Genomic DNA, 23,637 nt, shown 5'->3' with positions numbered 1-23,637 from the left:
TATAAGGAAGACCCCTCTGTGCAGCATTTTTAACAAAATAAGAAACTCCCTAATGTTGGAGCTCTTCAGTAGAAGCTGGAAGCTTATTTCTTGGTGGTGTCTTGGGAGGGGTTATTGTTTTGGGAGGAAGTCTTCTTCAGAGGGTTTTTTTGCACTCCAAGATTCTGACTCTGAATTGCTAACATCCCAAATGGGTCATGTCAGAAAACAGCCCTAGGCCAAGGTTATTTTCATGTGACTTCTTGACATCGAATGCTGCCTATTGTTTTTGGTAGCAGTAGCCTTATAATAAAAATAGTAAATATAAATAAAATAGTTCTAAACAAGGTAAATGTGAGTAAAGGGAACAACTCTCTCTGTCTCTCTCTCTCTTTCTCTTTCTCCATGTCTCTCTTTTCCCTACCTCTCCTGGTTCCACTCTCTAGAAATATCCACCAGTCACCAGTTTTTAAAGGATACTCTCTAGTTAAATCTTTGAACTTCTGCGAGCTTGTGGGGTGTGAACACAGTGTGTGGAACTAGGAAATTACTTTATGGAAGCTTCTGTATCCACTAGTAGTGTCTGCAAATGTGAATTTTGCCTTCTGGTTCACAGAAAACTTGTTTATAAACTCAGTAGACGAAGCAGTTAGATGTTTAAGTGGGCTTCGCTGTGCTGTGTAATTTGCTTATTCCCTATTTTCAAGTTTATGCATTTGAAATTCTTTTTGTGGCAGTTTTAAACTATTGGGCTGTTCTCCCAAACCAAGGAACAAAAGTATTTACCCTTTGCACGTAATGTTCTCTTTAAAGTAAAGTTTTAGATTGCTTCTCTATTGACTCAGAATTGTTTAAGCTTTTGGAGAAAAAGTCTGAAATTCAATTACAGTGTTAAAGAATCCACTAAGAGCAATGATATTAAGTTATCCTATCTTTTGAATTAAGTTCCACATTGGGATAAACCATAAATGTTTCTGGCAGACAGTGCCTTTGTGATGAATATTTGTGTCTTACAAAGTTTAGTTTTAAATAAATGAAAGCATCAGGCAGGCATCCTAATCTCTAAGCCTGTTGCTTTGGTTTCTCACCTTTTCTAAAACATCCTTGGAGAATTACCCGTTTAAGCACATGTTGTGCTGGTTGGTTGACTTTCAACCTGATAATACACTTAGCTGTCTTATTCATCAATGATCAGTAAAGTCTCTTTCTCTCTACTAGTGATTTCTGTCATTTAGCCATTCGGAGAATTACCCTAACAGTGGAATCCTAATCTAACAAGATTTGTGTTCTTTTAACAATTTTCTCTCATTTATAACATATCAGAGGTGTAGTTTAATTCCATTTTGCCTAGGACTTTGAAGGGAAAACTTCAAATCTGGTGTGGAAATTATTCGGGAGAATGTTTATAGTTAGGTGAGGGTAGGGCTGGGCAAGAAAGGACCCAAGGACAGACAAAAAAATAGAAGTCTTTGAAAAAGTTTGTGGAATTTCAACGTAGATCTATTCCAGTCTTTGAGTCAAGGTTTTGAGTCAAGTTTATTGTAGGATCCTCTTTACACTTATAAAGGGGGCATAGAATTCCTTACTTCTCAAGCCTTTCAGAGTCCCTTGGTCCTAGAACAAGCAGATTCTCTTCGTGTAAACTGTGGGTCTTTATGAAAGAGGGATTTTGTGATGGTGACCTGCAAAAGGGGTTTTGTTTCCGGTTTGGAGTATTTTTGTCTGTGTTGAATTAGAAAGGAACCTAGTGCTCTTGGTCCTGTCAGCCAAGTAGATTTATACTTGGATGCTTGGTTTGGTTTTGTTTTTCCTCCCCCTTCAATTAAGTCTTGAATCAGTAGGTGGTATAGTTGAGTGTCTCAGGAACTGTGGAAACAGCTTGAAGAGGTATTTTCTAAGAGGGGTTAAAGGTGCCTGAAGAGTTCACTGAATCTGGCAGAAGTGTCCCTGTTTATTAATGTTCATCACATGCCCATGGGAGTGAACATGGAGAGTGATGCATTCAGGAGTGCTCAGTTGAAGAGTGTTTCTAGATGAAACACCAGCCATGTGCTGTGGATAACAAAATCATTCTGTTGGAGGTATTATGTGGCTTGGGGACCTTGACTCAAAAGAAGAGAAATAGTGGGAACAGGAACCCATAGGTTCCCCTTGTAGATTTTGCTTTTTCATGATTCTTAACCATTTATTCAGGCACATGCTGAGCTGTCTGTTCGTGTCACATTCAGTCCAGTGGGATGGAGAGTTTCTCTAAGACCTGTCTTGTAAATAAATGGTCATTTGTCCTGGATAAGGCACCATTTGTGGATCTCGTGTACAGTATTCCTGTCTGGTGGACAGAGTAGATTGACTTGCTAGGCTAAAATGGGACATAAGAGGACTTGAGGGTTTTTGTTTTTCCTTCACCTATGCTTAAAGCCACCATGTATTTTATGAAAGACTCACCACTAACTATTTATAACAAAGCATAGTATTAGTACCAACGCACAGGTATGGCTTGAATTCAGTCTACCTCTTGTCCTTTGTTTCGTGGCCCATTAAAAAAATGCTGTTTATCTGGGGAGTATTACTAAAATACATCTATTAAGATGGTTTTCATTGCACAGACTGACTCTACGGTGATACATGCTATTCCAGCCTTGTTTGGAGATCACCTTGCAGGTCGTACGATACGTAAAACTTCTTTTATATTTTTTCTTTCTAGGTTCAAAGCAGTGGCACATGATTGGCCATCTGCAACCAGAAACTTCCTACGATATTAAAATGCAGTGCTTCAACGAAGGGGGAGAAAGCGAGTTTAGTAACGTGATGATCTGCGAAACTAAAGGTAGGAGAGGAAGGAGAGCTCAAGCTTTGTCCCCGGATGGTGCTGGAATTCCAAACTCTGCATTATTCCTTCTGACTCTTGATGTGTTTACCTAAGGAAGCGTCTGCTTTGGACCGTTCCCTAGTTGTAGGCATTAAGACCATCCCAACAGAAAGTAGAATATATTGGCTAAAGCACTTCTCTTATTAGTTTACTTAAGCATCGATTGTATTCTTGAATTTCAGTAAGTCACTTCCCTTCTTTTTTCTCTGCACGAAGGGAGTAGAAGTATTTGCTGGATAATTTCTGCAAATTGGAATTGCTGCAAGAATTAGAAAACTTCAAAAGTATAATTTTCAGAAAGAGTGCTTTGTACGCTTGAAGTTGTTTCTTGCATGACAGTTATGCATAACACTGTCTAGTTCTTAAGCACGGTGGCTAAGTTCAGCATCAGCCATGCTAATGCTAGATTGAAATTCTTGACTTTGCCGATGTATGGATTGTGCAGTGTCTTCTGTGTTTAGGATGGCAGTGCTACACATGAATGATAGAAACAGCTACATGGCTATTTAAAAACTCATGTCCAGTCTCAGTTAATTGGACCAAAAAAGGGACTGTTTTAACTTGTGTCTGTTTTTAAGAACAAGAGGAAATTTCCCCAAATCCTTACCTATCCACCACACCATTCTAGTCTTGGTGGTCAGAACTCAGTCCCACTGTGCTCCCCAGATCATTCCCTGGGAATGGAATGATTGACCAGGACCTACTCGAGTTGTGTGGGGTTTGAGTGGGCAGCTGAATGGAAGTGGGCTCTGCTAGTGGGCTCTGCTAGGCTGCTGAATGGCAACCTTTTGTGCCTGCGATAGGTGATTTTATGATGCTGATTTTAAAATGAAGAAAATAAGGCTCGGAAAAATAGAATTATAAAGACAAGACGTAGTTCCATCTTTTAATGTTAAGTCATGCGACTTTCTGCAGCAAAACCCACGTATTAAATCTACCTTTAAGTCTATATATACACAGACCTCTAGATTTACTTTGGTTAGTATATATTTGAGGGGATTTTTGTCCCAGTCACTGTGATTGTCCACAAGACATTTAAGAATCTAGCCAGGCAAAACATAGACAACAGTGTAATAACTGTATTGTTTAAATAGTATTATGGTATAGGTGTGTCTATAATTGTATGCCTCATTAATTGCTGGAGGGGAAGACTTTGCTGGAGAAGAAAAGTTCCTACCTACAGACTTCCAGATCACTGACAAATGAAAACACCTCTTTAAAACATTAGCCGTTCATACTGAATAACTTTCTCAAATGTATGACACAATTCCTAGCCTGTTTAAAGAGAGACCGTAGGATACACAATCTCTGCTTTTAAAGAAATGAGTCAAGGTTCTTGTTGTGAACAATGATTGTCTTATCTTTAGTCATTCAGTAAAGTTTTCCAGGAATGACAGAGGTGCTGAGGCCAGCCATTTCCCCCTGCCCTTAAAGATCATAGACTGTCATGATTTTTCTTTGGTTCTTTTATTTCTCATCTCACTTTTCTTGTTTCATGGTGTTAGCCTCTTCTGCTGCTGCTGCTGCTGCTGCTCCCTCCTCCCTTCCCTCTCCTCCTCCCCTCCCCCACCCCCTCTGGCTCCTCCCCCCTGGCTCCTCCTCCTCCTCCCTTACCCCCTTCTCCCCTCCCTCTCCCACCCCCCTCCTCCTTTTCCTCCTGCTCTTCCTAGCGCTAACTTTGTCTTCTTATTGCTGTTGATGTGTCTCACTCACCATCCACCACAGAAATTTTTAACTTTAGCAGAGACTGACAAAATCATCAAGCTTGGTAGAATTATGAATAAATAAAGAGTAAATAAGAGTGAATAAAGCTGATGGACTTCCCCGTGGGTAATTGTGATCTTTAATATGTGATCTGCAACGTCTATTTTGCCTCAGAAACCCGTTTGTTTTCTTTAGAATTGGCAGGGTTCTTAGAATTGTCTAATCCAACATCCCACCTGAAGTAGGAATTTCCTTTAGAGTCTCTGCCAACTATTTATCCACTTCTCAGGGTTGGAGACCTCTGTCCCTTGGAAGGTGGCCTCTTCTTTATGGATTCCTAGCTCTGTTCTGCATAATGGTGCTAGAAAGTTGAACCTGAAGTAGAATTTTTTAAGGACCGCTCTGCTCTACTGGGTCGTTAGGAGCCATAACAGGAAATATAATAGCTAATAGTAACAAAATTGATTGAACACTGCCGTGTGGCAGGCTCTATTCTAAGTGCTTTACGTGATTAACTCGTTTACTCTTCATTACAACCTTGCTGTAGAGATTTTATTTTTATCTCTAGTTCCCAGATGGAGAAACTGGTTCCTAGAGGTCAAGGTCATGCAGCTAGGGATAAGTGGTGGAACAGAATATGCCCCGGGCCTTCTGGTTCCAGAGAGCAGGCATCGGCCACTGTGCTTTGCTGCTTTCTATGGCATTTAAAGCATTAAGAACATATTATTTGAGGACAGAGAAAATGGGGTTTGAGTCCCACCTGTTATTAGCTTTTGTTGTCACTATTTTCCAGAATATCAACGAACTAGGATAAAGAACTGCATTTATGTGGACCCCAAAGGTCAATGGTTTTGGAATGCTTAATGTTAAGCGGGAGGTTTTTGGAGTTGTATGTAATTGTTTGGTCCAAAGTGAGATCTTTCATCTCAGTCACATAAAAGAGGCATAAAGTATGTAATCTTGAATTCTACTCAGCTCAAAGTGTGTCATATAGAGAGGAGTTTCAGTCCCATCCGTAAGGTTGAGCAGGTAATCAGACAGCAGTTTGGGTTATGCCAAGGGCATTTCTTTCTCTAACTTTATGATTTCTCTAGTATTTGTGGACTGAGACTTCAGCACATCAGATTTTTCAGCTTTGGAGCCTCGCTGTGACTCACTGGTGGTCAGATCATCCCAGTAACAAGTGTAAACAGACTGGCCGTGCATTCCTACCCAGACCTCCTTCAGAGAGTAAACCATTCCACAGAGTCTGTATTCACCCTGACATCATGTTTTCCTTTGTATGTCAACTAGTGAAACGCCTCCCTGGAGCTTCTGAGTATCCCGTCAAAGACTTGAGTACCCCTCCCAGTGCTTCGGGAAGTGGACGAAACGCCGGGCCAGCAAGCAGCCCCAGCAGAAGCAGCGACATGTTGTATCTGATCGTTGGCTGCGTGCTCGGTGTCATGGTCCTCATCCTCATGGTCTTCATTGCCATGTGCCTGTGGAAGAACCGCCAGCAAAACACCATACAGAGTGAGCCATTCATCATTTCCTTGTCTTTTTCTAAAGATGGGTAGGAAAATATTGTCCGAATCAATACTGATCCCTAATACTGTTGTGGGTTCGTGTCACGGTATAAAGTGCGTCAGCTACTCTGCAGTCAGGGGAGGTGACTTTAAGACTGTGCGAACTGTCAGCCAGAGCAAGTGGAGTGTCCCGTAAAATTGCCCAGTAGAAATAAACAGCAAAGCCAAAACCCGGCAGGTCTCTAAGTAAATAGCCGACTCTGTGCTGGGAAACTCTGGCTTTGTCAGACCACCAAAGAGCTTGAGTTCTTGAAGCATGGGCTTTGGAATTGTTGCGGGAACACCTCCGTACTAATGCAGGTCTTGGCAAAAGGAGTAGGAAAGGCTGGAAAGAAGGGAGAGGAATACTCTTCTAAGTTACTTTTCTAAGTTTCTAAGTTACGGAATGACCTCAGTTAAGGTTCTGACCAGTACTGCTCCAGCCTGGCATCTCTTTCCCCCTACGTGTGTCTAGTAATGGGAGTGATGGTACCATATGAAAACAGATAACCTAGAACCCCTTTTCCCTCTTCTTTCCCTAGTTTCTCTCCTCCCCACCTTTCTTGTTTCTCCCAGCTCTGATAAGACAAGGGGATCGAATCAGGCAGAGACTTGAGTCTTTGGTGGGAGGAGGTTTCTTGGTTTCCCCTTTGACTCCAGAATAAGAGAATTAAAGCTAATAGCTCAGGGGGAAAGAAAAAAAGGTGATTTGTTTCTATTGAACTGGTGCTTTCTAGGAGATAGACAGGGAGAGAGGTGGTGGTAGTGGTGGTGATAGTCTTAAAGGGTTGGAGAACATTTGATTGAGTCTTTTTCTAAATTGTTAATCATGTCATTGACTTTAATCGTGTGAGTGTGCACTCAGTCATTAAAAGAGAACTAACTGCTGCTCTAGTCGTCTAAGCAAGCTTGATCTTGTTAAGGTCATTTTCCTTTGTGACTTGGTGATATGTTCAAAGATGGAAATTTATGGTAGTGATTTCCATTCAGTTATATTCAGAAGATACTCACTAATTGTCTTTAATGTGCCTGGCACGGTGTTAGACAATGGGGATACAAGAAGCTAAACCTGGCCTCTGCCCTGACAGCTTATAGTTGTTGGGGTTTTTTAAAGATTTTATTTATTTATTTGACAGAGAGAGAAAGAGATCACAAGTAGGCAGAGAGGCAGGCAGAGGGGGGGCGGGGGAGCAGCCTCCCTGCTGAGCAGAGAGCCCGATGTGGGGCTCGATCCCAGGACCGTGAGATCATGACCTGAGCTGAAGGTAGAGGCTTAACCCACTGAGCCACCCAGGTGCCCCTATCAGCGTATAGTTTAGCGGAAAAGATGAGCAGGTATACCAACGATAACTCACCTGTGCAAGAAGTTGGGTAACAGGAGGAAGGACACCTCATCTAGTATTTGGCCTGCTCTAAGACCTTTGAAGAATTTATCAAAACTCTGCCAACAAATCCTGCACAGTTTAAGTGCTGTATTTTCTAAGGGCTGTTCCACTTTTTCTAAATATGTGTAGCAGGTGTGCCTCTGGAATTTGGAATTTTGAGGCAATTATTTAAGTGCTTTTCATAAAAGGAAATGGGATCATTAGCCTTTTGCCTTTAGTACCCCACCACTTCCACATGGGCTGTGTGAACCAAGGAGCCGATTATCAGTGAATGTGTACACAGCTCCATCCTTCATTTAAAAGTGTTGCTTATTACAATTTAAACTATCCTACCTAACATTTGCCTTTTGTTGTTGTTTTATAATTTCCCTCGGCACTTTGAAGTGTGTGGGAGTTTAAACACTCTCTTTTAATGTTGCTGGTACTCAGATGGTTGCAACTTGCATGATTTATTAATTCTCTTGAGTAATTTCTCTCTGGTTAATTTCTCTTCCCACTAACAAGGCCTTAATTAACTCAGAGTTCCTAGCTGTCTCCACACAAGGAAAGAGCAATAACTTTCTTAAAGCCTATCTCATAATTAGACTTTAAGTGAACACATTTAGGGCATTTTATTTTAGTGTATTTATAGTTTCTTAGGGGTTTATTAATAAAACTGCCTAAGCAAGATTGTCTTTTTCATTATCTTACTCCCCCCCACCTTTTGTTCTCTCTTAACAGAGTATGACCCTCCAGGATATCTCTACCAGGGGTCAGATATTAATGGGCAGATGGTGGAATATACTACTCTGCCTGGCACAAATCGGATAAATGGGAATGTTCATGGAAGCTTCATAAGCAATGGCGGTCTCAGCAATGGCTGCTCCCATCTTCACCATAAGATCCCCAACGGAGTCGGTGGAGTCATGAATGGGAGCTTAAACGGAGGGCTTTACTCGGGGCACACAAGCTCACTACCCAGGACACATGTGGATTTTGAACATCCTCGTCACCTAGTAAATGTAAGAGACCTAATTATAAATAAAGCCTCCCTATGCCCCCATGGTGCCGGGGAGCAAGAACAGGCTCATCCTCCTTGGCTTTTGTCAACATAGAAACCTGGGTTTATTAGACTAAAAATAGTCTGTGTTACTGGCAGCGCCTTGATCAAGAGTAATCTCTGTAAGCATTCTATTGTCAGGTGATAGTTACATTCATCATCATATATAAATCATTGGTTTATATTTTAAAATTATTTCACAGTGAAAGTGGAATCCCACTAACGAACTGGATGAAGTTCTTCTTTTTTTTTTTTTCAAAAATTTTATTTATTTATTTGACAGAGAGAGAGAGAGAGAGATCACAAGTAGGCAAAGAGGCAGGCAGAGAGGGAGAGAGAGAGAGAGGAGGGGAAGCAGGCTCCCCACTGAGCAGAGAGCCCAATGTAGGGCTCAATCCCAGGACCCTGAGATCATGACCTGAGCCGAAGGCAGAGGCTTAACCCACTGAGCCACCCAGTCACCCCTGAAAGTTATTCTTGAGAGTTTGAAATACCACTGGGCATAGAGTGGACCCAGTACTTTAAATTTGCTTTATTTAGAGCAGTCTGAAAACTCATAAGCTTTAGAGGAGCCAGGTAGATCGTGAACTTGAGCAAAGCAGGTGGAGGTGGTTGCAGCCCGGAGAGTTCTAGCTGCAGCTCATGCCAGTTATGGGCACACAGGACTGAGGGCCTGCGGTTACCGGGTTTTCTGATTTTTTTTTTCCAAAATATCTTGTAAATCTAGGCAAAATTGCCAGATTTTTTACCTGTTGGCAACTACTTCCAGTTTTTGGAACCATTGCATAGGCCACGTGGAACCTATCTGCAGACCACCAGATTGTGACTTCCGACCTATAGTGAGTTTCTTTTGTTTGTTGGATCCCACGTGCAGAAGGGTTATTGCCTGTAAGATTTTGGCCTTTTATTTATTTATTTATTAAATTAAAATTTATTTATATTTTTTAAAAGATTTATTTATTTGAGAGAGAGAGAGAGAATGGAAGTGCAAGGGGGCAGAGGGAGAGGGAGTCTCAAACAGACTCTGCCCCAAGTGCAGGGCTCAAGTTCACAACCCTGAGAGCATGACATGGGCCGAAACCAAAAGTCAGTGTTTCACCGACTGCATCACCCAGGTGCCCCGGGATTTTTGCCTTTTATAATATTAGTATTCTTTAGCCACAAGGAGTGATAGACCTTGAAAAACGCTTTATTTCAGGGAGAATTCAATGATACAGTTTAGTTTTTGAAATGGGAATAGAATGACTAACGTATTTTACATTATGCTGGTTAAAGAGGTTCTCCGCATTAGGAAGTTTGATTTATTACACTGTTTGGCTATTCATCCACATTATTTTTCAATCAAATGGTTGATATGTTTGGTTGCACTCATTGTGTAATCAAGCAGTCATTGACGTTTTTGTCATTGTTCTGATTACAGACAAATTTGCCATAACTCACAAAGTGCTAAAATCTGAAAAAGTTCAGAGTTTTTTCATCCTCAACTTCAACAAAGATTTATTAAAATATTGCATTTGGAGAGCAAAACTGTAATACATATTTGTATCTTAGAGCTGGGCATCTAATGGGTTTTGGGTGATCTATTTTTAGTGTATTGTAGAAAAATACCTAGTTTGCTTGAGTGCATCTCATTACCAAAAGAGAATAATGATTTCATTATTTTACGTGGAAAGACATGGCTTATATTCAGACTTCGTAAACTTTTTTAGTCACCTGGTCCAAACTACTAACAGTGTCCAAGAAACGAAAGGAGAGAACATTAAGGTTTGAATAGCACATGCTGTTTCCGTAAGAAGAAAAAAAATAAATCTGATGTTTGATTGAGGATTTGGACACGGCAGTTTGGGTTTTTTTGAACAATGAATTACTATTTAAATAATAGTTGCCCCTTCAGGTGTACAATTTTAGAGGCTCTCATCTGTGGTTTTTACTCATTAGTTTTCTTGTCTTTTCTGGGTGGGAGGAAGTGGGGAAATTTTCAAAATACCGGTGATCATAAAAATCATCGAATTAACTTCGATGTGTTTGGTGATTCACGTAACACATTACCCTGTAGGCTGACTTCATTTTGTGAAGCTTTGGAGCTTCTGCTCACAGACGGAACGTAACAGAAGCTATTCTTTCTCGCAATGTTTTCTTTAAAAATCCCTGTTGCTAGTTGGATCAAGAATGTTGAGGGACGTTTTCAGTACTTTTGGTTTGCTTAGCTTCTGGCTGTTGTTATGAGATGAATGGAAATGGAAAGTATTCTGGGAAAAACAATTGCCTGAACTTTCCTTAACCTTGAAGAACTGCCCTGGGTTTGGGTGTACTGGAACAACCTCTCCCACCCTTATCAGACTCAGTTCTGCTGGTTTTCATCTGAAAGCAGAATTTTTACTCTGACCGAAAGGCTCGTTCAATTCTGAACATCAGTTGTGGAGAACTCTTGACATTGTATATGTCAAGCAAGCGTTTTACAATGAGGTATGTGTTAATCTGGGCATTTTTCTTAATTGCTGGGCAGTTTCCGCCAAAAGCAACATCAAAATATTAATCCTCCCCTCCAAGTCATTGCTGGCTGAGAATCTACTCCATCTGGAAAAATATAACATGTTTTAAAACTTAGTGAGTCAAGTGAACAGACCTAATCGAAATAATTACAGGAAAATGAAGATGGGTTTATCTTGTGACATCATTCAAACAGATTTCCACCCTGTTTCTCTAACTGGCATCACGTGAAATCGTTCCTTAACTGCTAGAAAAGTAAAAATGAACAGGAGGTTCTAACTTACAGTGTATTTAGGACCCAGTAGGTTTGAACCACTGAAGGGGAAGTGACTAAATTTCTCCATTTCTTTGGCTCCTTTCAGGACAAATATACATGGAAAAAAACATGGCAGTCAGCTTGTAAAGTGTAGTTTCAGTGTTGTATGGAACTCCCTTGTAACTATTGGTGAAGAATGATAAGCTTAACTTTGTTTGGGGGTTGGTTGAAATAGACTGTGTAGCTGTTTATCACTGGCCTGGCTTTTCCGTTTGGGGCTGTTCAGTTTCAGGTCTGTGGTATCTTCACGATGTGTGTTTCTCTTTTTCCCTGTACTTCCGTCCCTGACCAGGGTGGTGGACTGTACACAGCAGTACCCCGGACCGACCCGCTGGAGTGCGTTAACTGTCGAAACTGTCGGAACAACAACAGGTACACGGCTCTGTGTTTGCGTGGGTTGCTGGGAGTATGGGGTAGGACTCTTGTTTTTGCCCCCTCCACCAAAGGAGGTTCTTGACAGTACCTAGGCTATAAATCTCAGAATTTGGAGACTTAAGTGGAGAGCTGTTACTAATTTTTTGGCCCTGCTTTGTAATCTTCACCTTTCTGGGCCTTGGGGTCTTGAGATAGATGGACAGTATTAAAGATATTGTTTCCTACTGAGATATTATTAAAAGTTTTGATGTTTGTGAAATCTTTAGAGTCATTTCTATATACAGACTTTGTCTTTTTTCACCTGTTCTTTTCCACTCTCTGTTATGAATGAGAGTGTGTTTGAATGTTAGGGGACAGATAAATGTATAAAGTAATGTGTTTTCATAAATTTTCTTACCGGATTATTCAGTACCTTTTTTTTTTTTTTTTTAATTCTTAAAACCTTGCAATAATTAAGTAGCAAAATCTCACTTTTTTTTTCCCGAAGCTTTCTTTTAATTTGGGGGATTTGAAAAAATCATTAAGTGACATGTGCATTTACAATATTTCACACAAGATAGAAAAATGTAGAGTAACATGTCCATTTCAATTTTGACAATATCCAGGAAGCTTTCAGGCTGCCTCTATACATAATAACTCCAAAAGAGTATCAGATATTCCATTGTATTAAAGTTGTGTCCTTCAGAAACCTTAGTCCTTTTTCTCCCGTAACAATGGTATTGGGTGACATTGTCTCAGAAGTCCTCCCCAGCCCTAAAACTCTACAATTTAGCAATTGTGTTAGAGTTAGTACATTAAATATAAGTATGGACTGGAGTTTGGGTATTTCATTATTGAAATGAAGTGGGACCTACATTTTTAAATCATTTACAAGGTTAAGAGCTGTGTCTGGAAGGTACCAAAACCAGAACTTGGAAGTAGCTGGTCAACTACAGATTGACCAGTACATTTCTCAGCGTGTGTTTTGAGAGTCACATAGCAAAAGCAATAAAACTTCCTGGAGATTTGTCCTTATCTTTTACTTAGCCCATCTTAGGGTGTCTGTGTTAGCAGGAGCTATCTGCCTATTTTGTGTACTGAGTTGTTTGTTACATTTTTAAAATTCTGTCTGACCCTATCTAAATTCTAAGTTGTTTATAACATTGAAGCCATATTTTTGTCCTGAGCTGGCTGTAGGCTTTATCACAGTTTGTTAAGAACATACTAAAGTTGTTTCATACACCTGGTAAGTAATCGAAGAGACCTAGTTGAGACAAATGGTATTGCCTAAAGACGTAATGTATTTTTCTATGTGGTTCTTGTGGCCATCGGCAGATCTCAGTTCAACATTGGCATTAAAGCGATGTTACATGAGAACCTCGGACTTGAGAATAAGCAGACAGACATAGGATTTGCTGCTGCTTAAATCTGTAATCTTGGGGGAAAGTTACATAATCTCTCTGTGGCTATATCCTTATCTGAAAAATGGAAAATTGCCCTAGGAAATGTAAAATCACCCCAACATACTCTGATGATAGATTTTGGTAATTTGCTGCTAATCACGTCTTTATGACGAAGTTGCCATCCTGGTACCAAAAAGACATCCCATTTCCTTAAAAGAACTTTTATGAGCGGTATCTACCATCTTGCATTCATGGCCATTTGTATATTTGTGTGGGTGAATGTGTGTGTGAGTGAGTATATGTGTATAGTATTGGGAGCTTTTGTTATATGTGTTTTTTTTTTCCCCTTTTAAGACAATGGGCAGTTACAGTTCTATTAATTTTTTAAGTTGGTGACTTCTTGCATTTCATGTGTGTGGGTTTTACTCTTACCTAGGAACATAGGTGTGTTCTCTTTAGTCTGAGAAAATCAGCTTCTGTTTGTCCCTGGCTTAAATTTACTTCTTTCCTACATGAGCGTCTGCCTGTTTAGGGCAAGTCTTGGCTTGCCTGCGTTGCCTCCACGGTTAGCCAGATGTCTTCTCTGGCTCCCACGAGCCATTATGTGATTTTAATGCTTAGCGATCTGCCAGATAAATATCAGTAAATACCTACCTTCAACTCTGGAAAACTGGAATCATTAAATGTAAAGCTTCTAACTCTTTTGACTTTGAAATCGAAAACAGATATCTTTGCTCAAGATACCCCAACTGACAAAATCTGGAATAAGCTTTGAACGCTGAGAGGTGGAGAAGCACAATTTTAGTGTATTTACACTTTTAGAATGTTGACATCACTAACAGTACCTTTACATCTCTGAATGCCCGTTGAACTAAGGTGGACACACTTAGAGGCATAATTTCAGTTATGTTAGATGAGGGCTTACCTAGTGAACATGGGCGTGCCCATTTTATTTTATATCGTTTATATTTTATATCGTTTTATTGTGCTTCTTTGCTTTATCGCACTTTGTGGATACTGTGTTTTTGTGGCCACCGTGTATCACGCAAGTCTGTCGATGCCCGTTTGCCAACAGCGTCTGCTCACTTTGTGTCTCTTTCACATTTTGGTAATTCGGGCAGTATTTCAAATTTTTTCCTTATTCTGTTATCATAACCTCATCACGGATTGTGACTCTCTGAAAGCTCAGATGATGGTTAGCATTTTTTTTTAAGCAATGTTGTATTTTTTTAATCGAGGCATGTATGTTTCAATAATAAAGGTGTGGGAGGGATTTGAGGGTTTTTTTATGTTAAGCAGAGGTGGGGATATTGGTTAAATGTTGAAAAACAGTGGGTTAATTGCATCGTATTTCTTCGGAAGATTTTTGAGAAGGGGAGCTCTGTATTCGAGAGATGTCTTTAGGCTTGATTAGTGGTAGCAGGACACAGTGGGATTGCAGGAAAGAGACCAGCCTGATGGTTTCTGTAACGAAGACCCTAGCTTTCGTGCAAGGAACAGGTGTAGGAAGGAAGAGATGGGGGAGGTTCTAGTGTGGGAATCTTTTTTTTTTTTTTAAGGCTTATTTGTTTATGCGAGAGAGGGGTGGGAAGGGGCAGAGGGAGAGCGAGAGACAGAATCTCAAGTATATTTCCCGCTGAACGTGGACCCCAACGTGGGTTTTGATCTCATGACCCTGATCATGACCTGAGCCAAAATCAAGAGTCAGATGCTTAACTGACTGAGCCACCCAGGTGCCCCTAGAGTGGGACTCTTTAGGACTTGGCCATTGACGGATAGGGATCTAGAAAAATAAAGGAGGTTCAAAATGAACAGAAAGTTTCAAGCATGGATAGCATGGTAATTGCCATGGTAATAGTCATAGAAATAAGGAACATAAGGGGCACCTGGGTGGGTCAGTGGGTTAAGTGTCTGCCTTCAGCTCAGGTCATGATCCAGGGTCCTGGGATCGAGCCCCATGTCGGGCTCCCTGCTCAGTGAAGAGTCTGCTTTTCCCTCTTCGTCTGCCCCCGCCAAGTTGTGTTTGCTCACACTCTCTCTCTCAAATAAATAAATACAATCTTGGAAAAAAGAAAGGAAGGAAAGACGGACAGATGGGGGAACTTAATAAAATGATGTATTGAGAAAAAGGGACGGATTTGGTTTTGGGCATTTAGAAGTCCAAGTGCCAGTCGGCTGTCTAAGCCAAGGAGACAGATGAAGGTGTTGGTTTTGGGTTCAGGGGGCAGATCGGTACTATGAGACATATTCAGGAGTCATTTGCATCTAAGTAATAGAACTTAAATATGGGTGAGATCTCCAAGGGAGACAGTAGCCATGGCTGATTATTTTTAGTTATTTAAGGTGTTGTTTTGCCCTATTTCATACTTACTTAAAGTGATTAGACATCCTTATTATAAGGCGATCTCTTTTTAATTATTTTTTGCTTATGGGCTTGAAATGTCTTTGAGAAGGAGCACCTGAATGGCTCAGTAGGTTAAGCATCCGACTCTTGGTTTCAGGTCAGGTCTTGATCTCAGGGGCATGAGTTTAAGCCCCACATTAGGATCCACGCTGGGTGTTGAGCCTACATTAAAATAAATAATAATAATAATAATAATAATAATAACAATAATAAAAAGCGTCAGATCCTGGTGCTGTTATTTGAAATGTCTTTGAGGAGATGAGAAAGGGGTAGGATAGCATAAGGAGAGTGAAAGGAAAAAGCGTTCATTTATTCATTCAGCAAACATTTGTTGCAAGTATGTAGTGGGCTGGACACCCAGCTAGGTCCTGGGACATAGTAAGCAAACTAGGCATTGTCCCTGCCTGGTTTTGAGCTTATAGTTTGATGGGGAGACATACCTTTTTTCAAAAGGATACAAATAAATCATAAAAATGACTATATACTTAAAACTGGATGTTATAAAGCAAAAGTAAAGAGTGTATTAGAAAAGAGCAGCCTCCCCAAGCTTGTGACGTTTTGCTCTAAAGCTGTGAAGAATTTGTAAAACTAGGTGAAAGAGGAGGAGATAGGTTTAAAACTTTCCAGGCAAAGACAAGGTACCAAGTACACAAAATCTGTAAGCAGGGGGCGCCTGGGTGGCTCAGTGGGTTAAAGCCGCTGCCTTCGGCTCAGGTCATGATCCCAGGGTCCTGGGATCGAGCCCCACATCGGGCTCTCTGCTCCGCGGGGAGCCTGCCTCCTCCTCTCTCTCACTCTCTGCCTGCCTCTCTGCCTACTTGTGATCTCTGTCTGTCAAATAAATAAATAAAATCTTTAAAAAAAAAAAAAAAAAAAAAAAAAAAAATCTGTAAGCAGAATGCCGGGATTCATACAGAGCTTCAGGAAGACTAATGTGGCAGGAGCCTCATAAGTGAAGGAGCCAGAGGTAAAATGTGAGCAAAACCAGGTCATGCAGAGCTGTGGTGAGTCAGCAAGAGATTTTAGGTAGGCCAGCATTGTACTAGAACATTCTGGATGGAGTTGGAGAATAAATTGGATGGGGCAAGAGAGGATACAGGGGACCAATCAGATGGCCATTGCAGTAGCTCAGAGGAGAAGCTGGGCTCTAGGATTCTTGCAGTAGGCAAGAAGAGAAGTAGATAGGTTTGCGAGATTTAGAAAGTGCCAATTGGAAAAAAAAAAAAAAAGATATGAGGGATTGGTTGAGGAGGCAGGCAAGGGGTTATCTAGGTAACTTGGTGCAACCACTGAGCTAGGAATCACTGCAGGAGATGAGGAGAAACTGTTTACCCCTTAGCGCATACCCTTGGGAGTCATCCTTCTAGACCCCACATCAAACTCACGTTTACACAGGGTGGGTCTTATATTCCACAGATGCCTAAGAACTGAGGCAGTCTTGCTTAGGGCCTGACCCCCCTGCAATCTTAGCTGCATAGTGTCCTGCCATGCCTTCTTGGGTTGAAACTTAAATGTATTTTGTAGAGTGGGCTCCTAAGAAACAAGTCAGTGTCAGCCTTAGTCCCCTTTTATCATCCCTCTGTTTTGGCAGTAGCTATCTGGAGAGAAAATGTGGCTTTTATTGTCTAAATTGGAATACTGATATGAAAATGTGAGAACAAGTACGAGGAAATGTACATTGCAGCAGTCTGCGGAGTTTTATTGATTCTCATGCTCTCGTGGCATGTTGTAAATGTCTGCTTCACTGTATTCAGCTAATTTGAACGCTTTTCACGGTTTAAGAGTGATTTGTAATAGCTCACCATGGACAGCTAGAAAGAGGTGTATAGAATGTGGCTTTTTGGGGGAGTCCATCCCCTCCACTAAAGACTTAATTTGAGAAATCCTTGTGCATTTCAAGAATGTAACAGATTTTAATCAAATAAATCAAAAACTTTCTATCCTCCTTCTCTCCTCCTCTTCTCAATTTAAAAGGCAGTGGCGTGGTTCTGGATATGTAATCAACTGGGGTTTTTGTCAGTTGCTTGGCTAGCTTAATGGGAAAGGATTGACGTTAAATCCTGCCTGTTTACCATCAGTCCTTGATAATTTGTAAAAGAGTAGAGAGGACACTGATGGAATTCACAGAGAGGTCCCATCAGGAAGGAACAAGTTATTAAGGGTTCTAGAAAGATTGGAAGTGGGCAGGAAGTAGCCAAGTAAAAGTGAGCTTGGAAAAATGGATCTAATCCATTTGGGGGAAAAAGCGCAAGCTATACGTGGCTGATGTCAGGAGGAGAAATAAAGTTAATGCCTTAGGAAGCGCAGATACCATGAATGATCTCCGAGGTTTTGCCTAATGACGACCTTTAAAGTCTGTGTGTTGCTGGGCTTGGGGACACTCTTTCACCCACTGGGAACCTTCCGCTGGGGTCAGATATATGCAGATAAAAATAGTGTGTAGAGGGGCGCCTGGGTGGCTCAGTGGCTTAAAGCCTCTGTCTTCACCTCAGGTCATGATCTCAGGGTCCTGGGATCGAGCACCACATCCGGCTCTTTGCTCAGTGGGGAGCCTGTGTCCCCCTCTGTCTCTGCCTTAGCTCTCTGCCTACTTGTGATCTCTCTCTCTGTGCCAAATAAATAAATAAAATTAAAAAAAAATAAAAATAAATAGTGTGTAGAGAGGAGCATGTGAACGTTTCGTTAGAGTACTGGCTCATTCTGGCTTACGAGTTGAGCTACCCAGCTGGTTTGTTAAGTATGAAAATGACTACTTGTTGATTATGCCTAAATTTTTTCCCCCAGCAAGTGAATCTGTTAAAACTCAGTCTTTCTCCTATGGCTGATCACATAGCTACTTCAGAACTAGCCATAAAAACCCAGAGGCAGAAAACATACAGAAACCTAAGACTTGGTTTCTTTCTCATCTGTGGTAATCTTGCCTTGTTCCCTAAGAAAAAAAATTCAAAGCACTGTGATTTTTTTTTTTTTTTTTAAGATTTCATTTATTTGACAGAAGGAGGCACAGCAAAAGAGAGAGAACACAAGCAGGAGCAAGAGAGGGAGAAAGCAGGCTTCCCACCGAGCAGGGAGCCTAATGCGGGGCTCCATCCCAGGACTCTGGGATCATGACCTGAACCAGAGCCAGACACTTACCGACTGAGCCATCCAGGCGCCCCTGTGTCTGATTTTTCAAATTGCTCAGCACCTTCCTTTGAGGAAGTTCTGTATTTCCTACTTATAAAATTGGAGACTAAGGGGGCATTTTCAGGAGTTAGGTGGTTAGGATAGTGTTTTTTGGTCTTTTATTTGTAAGATAGTGTGTGTGTGAGCTTGTCATGTTCAGTAACGTAGTCATTTATTGTCACCTATTATGTGACAATCGCCAGTAAACTAATTCCCAAAGGGCAGCTCCTACTCTGAGAGGGGGGTCATTACATCCAGTAAAGAGTATACGATGAGAGTGGGGGACAGCCATGGCCCTGGGGGAATGTCATCAGGGTGCTGTTGCCTAGTAACTGATGAGCTTCCAAAAATAAGCCTGAGTCAGCAAACTGACGGAGACACTGAGGCAAGAGGAAACAGAAGTGAGCAGACTAGTAAAACACACCACCACCAAGATGTGACTGTTTCAGAAGTCTCAAGGACATACTCATGAACGTACGTGTCATACATCCAAGAGATTCATGGAGATCCAGTCTTTGCCCTCTCACCATAACCAAAAGAGGAAACTTACGCAGGTATCTACTCTGAGTAATTCTGTCCGTAACCGTGCTTATCAAATATCCAGCTACTGGGTATACAGAAATGGAACACTTCGCTAGAAAATATTTTAGGGGTCCTCGGTAGTTTTCCTGGAATGTCCAAAATACATTTAGTGAAATACTCATGCAACACACTCATCCAAGCGCAATTCTGTGCCAGTCTCTTACTTCCCAGTGTGTGCTCCTCAGATGGTTGGTTCAAGTTTATGACACTGTAATAGTCCTTCTTCTGTCTTACAGGTTTGTCAGGTCTGTCCTGTTAACTGAAAACATATCTTGGTAAACTAACAGTCTCAGACCACCTGAATCTGTTTTAGCACATATTTTTGTCTGTGGCAAGATGCCCAGAGTTCTATTTACTCAATGTTTTTAAACTTAAAATTAAGAGAGTCGTTTTCATTGAGCCAGAGACAACTCCGTGAAAACCTTCACTCTACCTTAAGCCAATAATAACTGCAATTGAAGGATTATCTGGGAACCCTGAGGCAGTGGAAATTATAAACTCTTTGACTATATGAACTGTAAAATGTGCAGTGGAAGAGCATCTTGATGAATGTCAGATATTTGCAGATAGACTCATTTGACCCTGTTCTGTCTCTCACTGCCTGTAGATTGGGGTCTTTATAGATATTCTTCATGTGATTTACCTGACAGCTTTAGAAATTTTAGTTCAGAGGGTGCCTGGGTGGCTCAGTTGTTAAATTACCTGCTTTCAGCTCAGGTCATGATTTCAGGGTCCTGGAATCAACCCCCGCATCAGGCTCCCTGCTCTGCAGGAAGCCTGCTTCTCCCTCTCCTACTCCCCCTGCTTGTGTTCCCTCTCTTGCTGTCTCATTCTCTGTCAAATAAATAAATAAAATCTTTGAAAAAAAAAAAAAAGGAAATTTTAGTTGAGGTATTAATCAGTAAAATTGTTTTCACATGCTCTATTCCTGATTCTATTCAGAACAGGTATTATATATATTTTTAAAAATTTTATTTTATAAAGATTTTTATTTATTTGAGAGAGAGTGAGTGAAGGAGAGAGAGAACACGAGCAGGGCAGAGGAGCAGAGGGAGAGCGCAGGGCTCGATCCCGAGACTCCAGGATCATGACCTGAGCCAAAGCAGACATTTAACTGACGGAGCCGTATAGGCGCCCCATTCCTTTTTGTATACTTTGTCCTCTATGCTTACGTCTTAGCACATAACCCCTAAGTTGAAGCCATTTTTATGCCAACAGCGGTAGATACCTGGGATAGAATGAAATTATTTACATGTGGTTTGTGGCTATCTAAATGGTTAATTCCTGATGATTAGGAGTTAAGATTTAGTGTACTGGAAAATTTTAAATCAGTTTGGTGTATCCTCTTGGAAAGTGGGTCAATCTAACTCAAAGTATGATCTTACTGTCAACACCGTTCTGTGAATGGAGAGTCACGATTCAGAACCAAAGTAAACAGCTGCTGCTATGCTCTCACTTTGCTGAAAAATAGATACCAAAGAATAGGGAACTATAAAATTGTACTTTTTTTTTTCTTGTGAAATATATGTCATTTCTTTTAAAACCTCTTGTGTGTTCAACCTGTGTGTTTGCTCCGGCACAGAAGACCAGGTTATCCTCCATCACACACAGTTGGCCGTGGCCCCTCTGTCTTGGCCATCCCTTGGGTCCTGCCCCACCATGTGATTCACCTCGGCTGCCTCACAAAGGTGCCTCACACTCAGACTGTCAGGGCTGCCCCCACACTTCATTTAAAAACCTCATCCTTCACTTTAAATGAAAGAAATGAACAGGAAAAAAAGAAACCAAAAGGAAAGAAACAGAAAAATTTAAGGCTTCTTACTACTTGGTGAGTCGTCATTATTTTATGTTAACATTGTGAAATTTCATTCCTCTTCTGTGAACCCAAACAAATTATTAATTTATAAAATTTTGTTTTTAGGGAACTTCCCTGGTTTTTCTAATACTGGCAAGTATTTTTTTTCTTTTTTTCCTAGTTTGACTTTGCTTCTTTTAAATGAAAACTTTTCTTTCTGACCTGATGACCCTTTTTGGTCTTTTGGGTTTCTAGGGTCTCTGCATGACTTCTAGATTCTTGGAAAGAAATGAGGCATCAAGCCAGAAGCTCAGTTAGTTAATTTTACAGCTTCATCGTCGGGATTTTTGTTTTTTTTTTTAAAGGACAAGACTGTGTGTTGTATGTCTCATTGTTTTAAGAGCTTTCTCTGACACTGAGGCTAAGCATTGCCTGCCCTCATGGAGATTGAAGTTTAAGTCAGACGACTTTGAAACCAACAGATAAAAGAAATCCCAGACAGCAGAGCCTGTGTTGAACGAGGACACAGATAACTATGGCAGGGATACAAAAATCTTCAAGGGTAAGTGTATCTGTTCATTCTCCCTTTAGTGGACACGTCTCACCTTAGTACTGGGCATTAACAAGGTATTACAGGTATTTTCCAATTAGTTTAGTCATGGCCCCTCCCTGCCCCTGATAATGAATTTACTTGCTTAAGAAAAAGGATATATTTTTTTAAATCTGATTTTTTTTTTAAGATTTTATTTATTTGACAGACAGAGAGAGCACAAGCAGGGGGAGCAGCAGGCAGAGGGAGAGAGAGAACCAGGCTCCCCACCGAGCAAGGAGCCCAATGTAGGGCTTGATCCCAGGACCCTGGGATCATGACCTGAGCTGAAGGCCAATGCTTAACGACTGAGCCACCCAGGCATCCCAAAATATGATGTTTTAATGTTTATTAGTTCAACATTTTTGAGATCCTACTGTGTGCCATGAACTACGTGCGTGGTGCTGGATACCATGACTTTAATCAGAGTCCCATTTACCTCAGTTCTTTACTAACTTCTAGACCATTTTAATTCCATTCCTTCTCTAGGGTTTTATGTTATTTTTGTCACAGGTTTTCATTCTACAAATATTTAAAATCCTCTAAGACATTATAGTTACTGTTTCCTTGAAGTCAGTATTTATTTATTTATTATTTATTATTTATTTTAAGATTTTATTCATTTATTTGACAGACAGAGATCACAAGTAGGCAGAGAGGCAGGCAGAGAGAGAGGAGAGAGAGAGAGAGAAGCAGGCTCCCCACTGAGCAGAGAGCCCAATGTGGGACTCGATCCCAGGACCCTGAGATCATGACCTGAGCTGAAGGCAGCGGCTTACCCACTGAGCCACCCAGGTACCCCCTTGAAGTCAGTATTTATTCAGAATTCCTGACACTCCCTTTCTTTGTTGCTCCTGGTTCCTTTCTGTATTTCCTTTCTTGCATCTGCTGGCAATCGTTTCTTCAACGTGAAAAACTGCCTCTGGTATTTCTGGTATTTTCTTATAATAACAGGTCTGAGGGTCACAGAGGCTCCCAAGCATTTTGGTCTGAACACGCCTTCAGGTTCCTCTTCCTTTTCGAAGGATCCTTTTTACAGTTCATTGAATTCTAGGTTGGCAGTTACTTTCTTTTTGTACTTTAATCATGTCGCATTATTGCTTCTGTCATTTCTGGTGAAGAATCATCTGTGCAGTTAGTACTGTTCCCTGTCCAAGTAATAATGTCTGTTTCTTTCTGGCTGCGTTTATGGTTTTCACATTGTGTTTTGCTTTCAGCAGTTTAATTGTTCACATCCAGAAGTGTACTCCATCTTTGTATTTATTCTGAATGGCTTGGGGTTCATGGGACTTCTAATATCCATGCTGGAGCTTTCATCAGTTTAGGAAATTCTTAAGCCCTTATGTCTCCATATATGGCTTCTGTCCCATTCTCTTTTCTCTCCTTCAGAGAGACTCCAACTGTATATGTTTTGAGCTTTTCCCTTTTCACCTATGCCTTAAATGTCTTTTAAGTTTCCTTCTCTGTTTCCCATCCTTTTGTCTCTGCCCTCCAGTCTGAATGGGGTGCGATGCCTGCTTTGTGTATGTGAACCTCTGTTCATCTGTGCCAGTTAGCTCTTCGCCCCGTGTATTCAGTTCTCAATTTCAGTTAATTTACTTTTTTAGTGTAGAAAATCCCAATAGTGGTTCTAGGTGTCTAGTAAATTCCTCGTCTTGTCATCTGTTTTCATGAATATATGCATCCAGGTCTTTCATAGTCTTTGCCTCGTAACTCAGTATATTGCATCACTTACTTTTCTCTTGTTCCTTTCTCTTGATGGGCTTGGTAGTTTTTTATGAATTCTAGGCAGTGCGTATAAAAACTCACAGAGGCTCTGGAGGAGGAGTTCTTTCTCCAGAAGGATTGGTTTTGGCAGGCAGTTTGGCAAGGGGCACATCACTTTTCTCCACTCTGGAACAGAGCTGTTCTACTGCTGAGCTTCCGTGGCTAACAAAAGCAGTGTCCTACTTCTACATCACCATTATTTGTACAGCGTAAATCTTCAAGGGTCCCAACGGGAAGTGTTTCTCTCTT

The 23,637-nt window shown here is 40.9% G+C and overlaps 1 protein-coding gene across 12 annotated transcripts in view; it reads left to right on the top strand.

The window, feature by feature from the left end:
* The window catches only part of CDON (cell adhesion associated, oncogene regulated), a 98,753-nt gene that overhangs the window by 67,123 nt on the left and 7,993 nt on the right, over window positions 1-23,637 (top strand). For 7 of the 12 annotated variants that reach the window (XM_032356534.1, XM_032356532.1, XM_032356530.1 and 4 more), the window contains 4 exons: window positions 2,684-2,806; window positions 5,846-6,067; window positions 8,205-8,485; window positions 11,622-11,701. In XM_032356534.1, the coding sequence (XP_032212425.1) occupies window positions 2,684-2,806; window positions 5,846-6,067; window positions 8,205-8,485; window positions 11,622-11,701 (706 nt within the window). The other 5 variants (XR_004288976.1, XR_004288975.1, XM_032356537.1 and 2 more) reach the window with 4 other exon arrangements.

This window comes from Mustela erminea, chromosome 9, assembly GCF_009829155.1.
Source record: "Mustela erminea isolate mMusErm1 chromosome 9, mMusErm1.Pri, whole genome shotgun sequence".
In the NCBI taxonomy this organism is placed as follows: Eukaryota; Metazoa; Chordata; class Mammalia; order Carnivora; family Mustelidae; genus Mustela; species Mustela erminea.
This window is presented reverse-complemented; position numbering and strand designations above follow the sequence as displayed.